General features: G+C 41.4%; 1 protein-coding gene across 1 annotated transcript in view; it reads right to left on the bottom strand.

Moving 5' to 3' along the window:
* The window catches only part of pip5kl1 (phosphatidylinositol-4-phosphate 5-kinase-like 1), a 34574-nt gene extending 25090 nt beyond the window's left edge, over window positions 1-9484 (bottom strand). Inside the window, exon 1 of the mRNA XM_008286168.1 lies at window positions 9333-9484. Within this exon, the coding sequence (XP_008284390.1) occupies window positions 9333-9389 (57 nt within the window). The 5' untranslated portion in view covers window positions 9390-9484. The remainder of the gene's footprint in view (window positions 1-9332) is intronic.
* Between the last annotated feature and the right edge of the window lie 358 nt (window positions 9485-9842).

Below are 9842 nucleotides of genomic sequence, written 5' to 3'. Positions count from 1 at the left end.
TTTCTTAAAATTCTATTTTTATATATTATTTTCTCATTGCACTTTGCCAACTTAGATTGTTTTGTGCAGATCCATGACATAAAACTCAGATTAAAAAAAACATTTAAATTACAGGTGTAATGTAACAAAATAAGAAAAAAGCCAAGGGGGATGAATACTTTTGCAAGCCACTGTATTTAGGACGGAAACCAGGACCAGCCCTCATGATGCTCTCAGATACTATTGTTTCACTGTTATTGACAGAGAGAAAAGATGACAGTAAAGGTAAAAATGAGACATCTCCATCAGTCTCCAATGGTTTATATGACATATTATCCTGTTTTTTAAATATCAAGGTCATTCTGTGTCAATTGAGCGAAGCTGGTTGCTTGTCCATCTCAGAATCTGTTGAAACGTTGCAGGAATGATCTTTGGCACCTGCCTTTTTTTTTTTTTTTTTTTTTCTGAAATTCCAACATTTTCATAATTTTTTATCCAATAGAAATTTTCAATAAATCTCTCGCGAGTTGGAAATTGAGCATGATGCCACTTTCAGATGTCCACATTTCTTGAAGTATACATCCTAAAGTCTTCAAGAGTCTTTCAGGAGATGTTCAGAAGTTTCTGGTGAATGGAGCGAATGCAGGAAATTCTGGCAATCAAGACTGTTTTTTTTTTTTTTTCCACTTCCAAATGCAGGATTTGTTAAAAAATCGCAGATAAAGTGGTAAATGGTCTGTATTTATATAGCGCTTTTCTACCTTCGTGGTACTTAAAGCACTTTACAATGCTTTCTTGTACACACATTCACACACATTTATATACCAATGGCCACAGAGCTGCCATGCAAGGTGCTGCCTGCCATTGGGAGCAACTTCAGGTTCAGTGTCTTGCCCAAGAAGGACTCTTGTGGAGGGGCGGGGGATCGAACCGCCAACCTTGCAATAAGAGGACAACCCCCTCTACCACCTTCCACTCGCCCATGGATTTTCAAAAATTTAGTAAAAATATATTGCTAATACACAGGATCCATCCATCCATCCATCCATTATCTATATACCTCTTAATCCTCACTTGGGTCACAGGGGGCTGGAGTCTATCCCAGCTGACTTAGGGTGAAGGCAGGGGACACCCTGGACAGGTCGCCAGTCTATCACAGGGGTTACACAGGATCTATTTGATCAATTTTATTGTGAGAATAATATCTGAATGACATTACCGATGCTTACAAAGCTTCAGTAGAAATGGGAGTTGTGGCCAATCAAAGCTGACACAGGAACAAAAAAAGTAATTCATTTCCAAGCAGCCAGATGGAATCATGGGTAGGCTGATGAAATTTAGGGTAGTAAGATATGGAAGTATCATCTACTTGTGTGCCAAATTTCAATATCCTTCCATGTCGTCTCCATGCTAAAATCATTCTGCTCCTGACTATAATTATTACATGGTAAGTGGTGGCTGGGAGGGCTGCAAGGTGGTTTGGTGGTTAGCACTGTTGCCTTGCAGCAAGAAGGTCACTGGTTTGTGTCCAGGTGACAGCACCAGGATCTTTCTGTGTGGAGTTTGCATGTTCTCCCCGTGCAGCGTGGGTTCTCTCCGGGTTCTCCAGCTTCCTCCCACACAGTCTAAAAACATGTTGAGGTTAACTGGTGATTCTAAATTGTCCGTAGGTGCGAATGTGAGTGTGCTTGGTTGTCTGTCTCTAAGTGTAGCCCTGTGATAGACTGGTGACCTGTCCAGGGTGTCCCCTGCCTTCAGCCTGAGTCAGCTGGGATAGGCTCCAGCCCCCCCGCGACCCTAGTGAGGATTAAGTGGTGTATAGATGATGGATGGTGGTGGCTAAGGTTTGTGTCTGAAACTAATCAGGAGCATGAAGACATAAAAAAATATTTTTTTATGGCATTATGAGAAAAAAATTACAAATTTCAGCTTTAAAATTGGCAGATGTCAGTTTCTGATGCCAAAGATCATTCTTCCAAAGTTCCAAGAGATTCTGAGGTGGTCAAGAAACTGACCTCCCCTAATCTCGCTGAGTGACCTGGAATGACTCAGTAGCGATCATGGCATACCAACCAGAAATGAAAACAAGCTGATAAAGTTTCTACACACACACACACACACACACACAAGCAGTATACAATCAGGCTACTTAGAAAACTGGCTAAAGTTGACTGTGTAAAAGCTAACTTACATAGCAAAAAGTAGCCTTACTTCTAACTTAACCCAGCAAAACAATTAGTATAAATAATCAAGACTTTTCCATTATTATTGTAGGAATCCAGTAAAGTTGATTAGCAGGTAGTAGTTGCCGAGTGCTGCTGTTGCTTGTGTTTTTTTTCTGTACTGTACTGAACAACTTTCAGCTGGGACACTGAGCTGTCAATCAAAAACTCACTAGCAAATGAAACCCACCCTGAAAAAAGCCTGCGCACGTGAAAGATTTGTGACTGAACTGTTGTCTGTCTCTCAGTGTAGCCCAGCGATAGATCGGCGACCTGTCCAGGGTGTGTCCTGCCTTCACCCTAACTCAGCTGGGATAGGCTCCAGCCCCCCCGCGACCCTAGTGAGGATTAAGTGGTGTACAGATAATGGATGGATGGATGGATAGTTTACACAATTGTAAAAATAATTTGTTTGCAAGTTACAAGTTTTCCTTTTGAGATTAAATGTTTTTTGCCTCTGAGTTTTATTCGGTCAAATTCTTATTTTTTGTTTGATGTCTAAGAAGTTGTCTTTGATCAGTTTGACACAAATCGGATTTGATACAACATGATTCTCACTGCTGCAGCTGTCTCCACAGTGTAAGCCAGCTGCAACATTGTGCAGACCTCCTGATTTCTCTGGAACCAGGAAATATGGGGAGATAAACCCTTTAGAGTAATCTTCAGGAGGAAGGCTATCTTCTCCATGCGCACAGTTTTCTCTCCTATGCTTCTCCTGTGCTGGGAAGGGAAGTGTGCCAAACAACAGTAGAAGGCATGGACTGGTGACGCCCTGTCCAGTCAGGAAGGAAGAGGACTGCAGAGGCACTGCGGATGGCATGCAGCCAGAGGGAGAGCCACAGAGTTGAAGCTCAGAGGAAGAACATGTCCGGCCTCTCCATCCCTCTCAGCTTGGGTAGGGACGAGGGGTCCCTGGCAGAAAGCACTATGATCATTTTGGAGGACCGGCATTCAGAGCCTGAGGGTAAGCACTTCAAGCTTGCAGGTGGGCTCTGACAGGGTAATTTTGTTCTGCAGCACAAAAGTACCCTGTCAAAAGGTGGCAGGAAAAGGAGCTGCATTAGAGAGCTGGATATCATTGCCACTGTCACTGGACAACTAGTGCAGCACTGCCAGAGACAAACAACACCACAGGCTTTGAGCAGGACATCAGAATATAAGATCAGCATGGATACTTCTATCTCAGGGGTGTTGCCTGGGTATCTGGGTGAATGAGAAAACATTGCAAAGCACTTTGAGCACCACTGAGGTAGAAAAGCGCTGAATAAGTGCAGACCATTTACCATTTACCAAAACAGCCAGCACATCTTCAAAACTGCCAATGTAGATAAAGTGCTCCAGCAGCCAGAGGTCGCCACAACCTCTGACTGAAACAAAGACCAGCTGGATTACAACCGACTTATTGAGCAGACAATATTGTTACCGATTGTGTCCCAGGCCATTTTCCTTCTAAAAAAAAGACTGATAGAAATCTAGTCTTGCTTGTATGTATTGTATGTAAACGTTTCCCGATATATTGTTATTTAGTTTTCTATATAAAGCGTCATGTAATGTATTGTAATGGTTTTGGCTTTATTGAAAGGTCAACTGGCTAATTAACAGAAAAAGTTCACACGAGAAGTCTTTCACAAATTAGTTAAAATATGCAGTAAACTGCATATTATTTGAACTGCAGAACAATCAGCAGTTCTCCCCAGGGGCAATGATAGGGCAGAACTGCCCTAGAGCAATGGGCGAATGGGCACTTATCATTCACCCTCCTACAGGAATGACAGGGCCAATCAAAGATGACACTGACAGACTGAGGTGGTGCCTCTGGAGCTGCTGCAGTTTGAACCTCAATAACTCTTCAGAAAGCAGTTTGGTGTGCTGGTGAGACATCTTTGCCAGCGCCCGCCATCTTGTCCTCCATGGGGAATGATAGTTGACCAGAGGGCCACAGAGGCATTGTAGGGAGGAAACAGACCCTGAGTGCATCATCCACTGGAGGAACACCCCTGTCCCAGTGCCACCCACTCACATTTAGCTTAGGCAATGATGGCACCATGGGACTTATGGAAGCAGGGGTCTCCCTTTGGAGTGCTGCTGTCTTACCTGTTCATGTTATGGAACACAGTCTAACACAAACAGATATGTCCCTGTTGGGAAAAGGGCCAACATCACTCACCAGGGATTCCAGCAACAGTGTGAAGAGTGAAGTGCTTGGTTCATACGTTCATCCCAGCTAAGGTGGCTGTTTTCAGCCCCAATTATTTCTGATATTTGCCATGGATCAAGAAACAATTTTTGATGGACTTTCAATTTGTGATATTTGAATTACAAAGTTTGGCACAATGATTTCTGTCTGATTGGAACAGCTAGCTCCAAATAGCAGGTAATCTATGGTAAAGCTGGCTCTTAAAAGAAGGAGGTCCAAGTACTGGCGGCCTGGTGCAGCGACAACCACCTCAACCTCAACTCCACAAAGACAAAAGAAGTCATCACTGACTTTCAGAAGTCAAGGTTTCTAGGACTGCACATCTCAGAGGATCTGGGCTGGACTGTGAACACCACTTACGTTGTCAAAAAGGCCCAACAGCCTCTCTTCTTTCTCAGAACACTGAGGAGGAACAAACTCCCTCCACCTCTGCGTGTCCTGACCTATGGATGTACAGTGTGGTATGGCAGCTACAGACAGGAAACAACTTTAGCAGGTCATCAAGACGACTCAGTGGATCATTAGCTCCCCACTCCCATACTTAGAGGAGATCTGCTAGAGTTATCTCCTCTCACAGACCACAGAGATCCAGAATGACCCCGCCCACCCAGGACACTCTCTATTTACCACCCTCCCCTCTGTCAGACTCAGAGTCATGAGAGCCCTTACTAACACAGTTTTTTTCCCCATGGCTGTGAAGAAACTGCTGCAAGGACCATGACACTCCCAGTTTATGGACTCATGCTAGCAAATGCTCTTTTGCACTTTTAATAGAGTGTTTATTTAATTGCTGTTCTAATATTTAAACCACCTTTTAATTTTTTTCTTAGACTGTGACCATATTAGCTGCCACAAAGATGACGCCAAACAAAATTTCGTTCTATTTTTTTTTGTACAATGGCAATAAAGCTTCTTCTTCTTCTTCTTCTTCTTCTTCTTCTTCTTCTAAAAGAATGTTTCACCTTGAAAACATTTTTTGTCACAAAGTTCTTGATGTAAATGATTAAATGTTTGATTTTAAATTGAAAACTAACATACATTTTCCATTAAAATTAAAGTAATATGGGACTGTGCAAACTTGAGTAGGTAGTTTGAGGATTTAATTTTTGTGCTGTGAATAATACTATAACCTACACCCTTTAAAATCAAAAAGGCGTCACTTTAATTATTTATTCCATAACATTTTTTTTAACAGAACATTATGGTATGTTATTAACAGCAGTACACTATTCATATTTGCTATTTCTGTGATAACAAATATTGTTTTGTGATAGAATAAATGGATTTATACAATTATTTTTAAACAATAGGAGGTGTGTTTATTGGGGTATAATGTAACAGTAAATGGCCAATATTATATTACATTGTACTGTTTTCTGTAATCAGAGTAGCAGTTTGCAATTAGTGCCTATTGAAAACTTTACTGTTTTAATTCAGCATTAAATATTTTATGTATTATTTCAATATAGATTTGGAATTTTTCATTGTTTATGAACCTCAATTTGGATCAATTTATTCTCTGAAAACTTTTTATGAATTGTTAGACTTTATATATATGTGGTACATATCAGTGATAGTGGGTGATCTGACAGTCTTGTGGATGATCGTCATTTGAAATATGGCTTCAGAGGAATCGTACATACTTTGTCATTAAGTATGTTACATGAAGGCCTACATATTGTATTTAGAAGGTTGTCCTCAGCTCAGTAAGCTGCATCTTTGGTAAGAGGGCTGCATACGCATTCTAATTCCACTGTGTTGGATTGTAGCTGGTAATGAAGTTCTCATTCTGTTCTCTGGCAGATCTAGTGCACGCTAGAGGACCACTCCAACCTGAACCTGCAGCAGGTAGAGAACTAGTTCATGTGCTGCTACACAAAGCACGGAGATTCTATAGACAGAATGAGGACGTCATAAAGTCAGTTCATGTTAAGATAGCCGACTACCATCACCAGTTGCTGTCTAAGACAGTGGACTGGCAGTCTGTCCATTGGATGAAAGACTCATGGCATCATCCATAGGCCCAGCCATAACAGGCTCAACAACAAATCTTTTCCTCTTAACCAGATCATCTGGCACCCTCTGATATTATGTATTTCATTAAATGGCCTGTTATTAAAAAGAGTTTACAGAGATTCAGACAGTTTTTACATGTGCACAACTGTCTTAAGTCCTGTTTTGATCATATCCAGGAGATATTAAAGAGATTAAATATTTTCTGATCATCTGTGTGCAGTTGTGTCTTAATTTCTCACCATTTCAGCCACTAGGTTCTGTAGCAACAAACAATGTTCAGAATCTAAATGAGTCACTGTTTCCAGTTGTCTGTACTAAAAAGCAGGATTTAAGGTAATCAAGGCAACTTTAGGTGCAACACCAGGTTTTCAGGACTGTGAAGGTAGTTTACTTCTTATTTTGGAATGTCGCCATGGTAATTTAAACATGTGACAAATCAACGTGTATAAAAACCCTACCTTCTTAGTTATCATTTGTGATGCAGATAGTGAGAGGGTCTCTGAGGAGGTCAAGAGTGTTTAGAAACAATCTAAACACTTTCCTCCTCTTTCCGACGAGCAGAGACGTGAGTCATATAGATTCTCAGAGGCGTATTCAATCGAATTAGATTTTCCTGTTGATTACAAGTAATTTAAGTCACATGGCAAATATTATGAAGCTAAGGCAAAGGCAGATTTGTGTTTACTTAAGGAGGCAGCAAGCAAGCTAATAAGCACAGCTGAGAAATTGTGGATATGGGATGTGGGATAGTCATATCAAAAACAGATTTTCTCCCCCTAAAATCAGAAACAATCTTTCCACAGTTTGGTGCCAGGAGCCGCGAGAGGAGACAGGCTGAGTAAGAGAGCCAGCTGCTGCTCGCACCTCCCCTCACAACAACAGCTGATGGCTGTTCTCTCTGCTAAATGAGTACGTAGGGTTTTCAGCATCCATTAGTAGAAATACAGATGGGCTGCAATGGAAAATGCTGTTCATTGTGCAGACAGACATGCCATTTCAGTTTCAAATCAGTCATGCAAGTGCAACATAGAAAGGAGTCAGTTTAAAAAGCACTGAAACCACTCGCTCCAAGCCCCCAATAAAAAGCCACATAGGTCAGCAAGCAGTAAGTCTCCCTGCAAAGCTCAGCACCCGAGTTTGCACATTCACTGCATTTTCAAAGCTCAGAGACATGGCAGTTCATTCAGCATTATTGGATAAACTCTCACAGTTGGTGAAAATCACCTTTAAAAGTAGTTCTCTTCTTAGGAGCGTATTTGAACCTTTAAATAGTTTGTTGTAACTAGTTAAAAGTTTGCACTGAAATAATTACTGGTCACTGAATCTTATTTTATACTGCAGGTTGAAACAGACTGTAAGAGAAAAAAAACACACAGCTACTCAAACTTTCCACAGCATTCAGTGTTACGTTGAACACCATTGGTAATAATAATGTCTGTTAAAGGACAAGCATGAGTAGCAGTTAGTCACTCTGAATCATGTCGACCCACGGTCTCCAAGCTTTTTTGCACCACGGACTGGTTTCAAGCAAAACTATTTTCTACAGACCGGTCAGTGTGCACATAACAAATAATAATTGATTTTTCTATTAAAAAGTGTCACAAACTAATCAAATGACTTTTTATTGTTACATTTACTGTTTCTTCCATCTCAGCATCTCATCCTCTTTTTAAAGAAGCTCTCCAGAAAAAAATGTTTTTTAATTCATTTTGGCAGTGGTTAGAATAGATTTAACCGCAGGGCATGAAAGTGTGGGAAACAAGCACAGCCGGAAGTTACAGGAAGACCAGCTAGTTATTTTTCAATATAAAACATCGTGCTGTTGGAAACAAAATAAACCAATAAAAAAATGTTCATTCTTTCTGTGCGGCCCGGTACCAAATGACCCACGACCTGGTACTGGTATGCGGACCAGTGGTTGGGAACCACTGATGTAGAGGACTCTTGGAAAATGAGAAGGAAAGGGGGACATTACCAGTTTTCTTTCTGCCTAAGAGGCCGCCAGCTTATATATGCATCACCCACCACATGGGAGCTATTCTGGGCACATAATGATACACTGTTGCCCATAAAGTTGGAATCATTTTTGCTTTCAGACACATTCCTCTTTTTATTTCTATTTACACACATCAGTAATCACTTTGGACCAGGTGCAATGATTACATACTGAGTCCCAGTTACCCAGTTAAAGCGAATTCTGACTTGGGGAGAAGAGTGGGACGTCCTGCCCACTGACACCATCAACAAGCTTGTGGACAGAATGCCATGATGTCTTTAACACATTGACCCGTGTCAGGGGTGGCCAGACTCAATGTTCGAGACTGAGTGACATCTGAAAGAGTAATATTGCATGAAATCCCTTCAAATATGTGTTTATTAATTTGATCAAGGTTGAAAATTTGGAACAAAGCCCTTAATCCTATTGTCCAATAACCCACTTTTGTTTAAGCCTGAATACACAGTTTGCAAAAGTTAATTGTGGTTGAATTTGTACAGTGATATGTATTGTAGGTATCAATAAAGTTTTGAGAAGACGCTTTATCTATCAAGAATAAATGGCATTGTCACAATCATTTAATAAGAAGAGGTCAACTTTGTGGGCAACAGTGTCTTTGTGATTAATTCCATTGCAAGGGGACTTTCTTTCCACCCCATGACTTTTAATCTACAAAAAACACTTCTAACCTCATTTTGCAAGTCGTACTCCTAAGAAATAGTTTAAACATCCAAGATATCCATCGGAAATGCGCTCACAGTGTTTCCTGCGTGACTCAGAGTGACTTTACATCCCAGTTTGACCACTACCGCCTGATGACTCACGGGTGCTGCAAGTACATTTGTACAAATTACTTCCAATGTCATTCTAATGAGCAGGACAGCCTTCATGCTGATAAGAGAGGTGGACAGGAAAACCTTACTGTGTTTAATGACGTCCCACGCTGTGACTCAGCAGCTGCATTAGGAGCAACAGACATCAGCACCGATTAATCCAGAGAAAAAGACGCATCAGGCTGCAGCTGAACTTTCTGATCCGGCTGCAAAGCAATCGCACAGAAAACTACTCAGGTGATGGAGCTGCATATCAAAGCTGTCATCGTGGCACTAAAGCTGTGTACTTGCCTCGGTGTGGACGCAAAGCAGCAGGTCGCTGTCCTTCTGTCCGTCGTCTGTCTGTGTGTGAGTGTCACATGTCAGCGTGCGGACTGACCCGGCGCTGAGTCGGAGCTGGTCACACCCAGACACTGTCAGCTGGGAGATAACGGCACGCACGACTAACTATACAGTACAGCTGTGTTACATAGGAGTACATCCATAAAGTCAGTACATATAGTTATAAATGTGCAAATTATAGTATACTATTTTAAGTTATCCCACGTGTGAGCTGGGATGATGGTCAGGATGAGGCGGTGCTCTGCTGACTGCTGGCT

Source organism: Stegastes partitus, unplaced genomic scaffold, assembly GCF_000690725.1.
Source record: "Stegastes partitus isolate 25-593 unplaced genomic scaffold, Stegastes_partitus-1.0.2 Scaffold437, whole genome shotgun sequence".
Classification (NCBI taxonomy): Eukaryota; Metazoa; Chordata; class Actinopteri; family Pomacentridae; genus Stegastes; species Stegastes partitus.
Note: the sequence above shows the minus strand (reverse complement) of the source record. Positions and strands in the feature narration are given on the sequence as shown.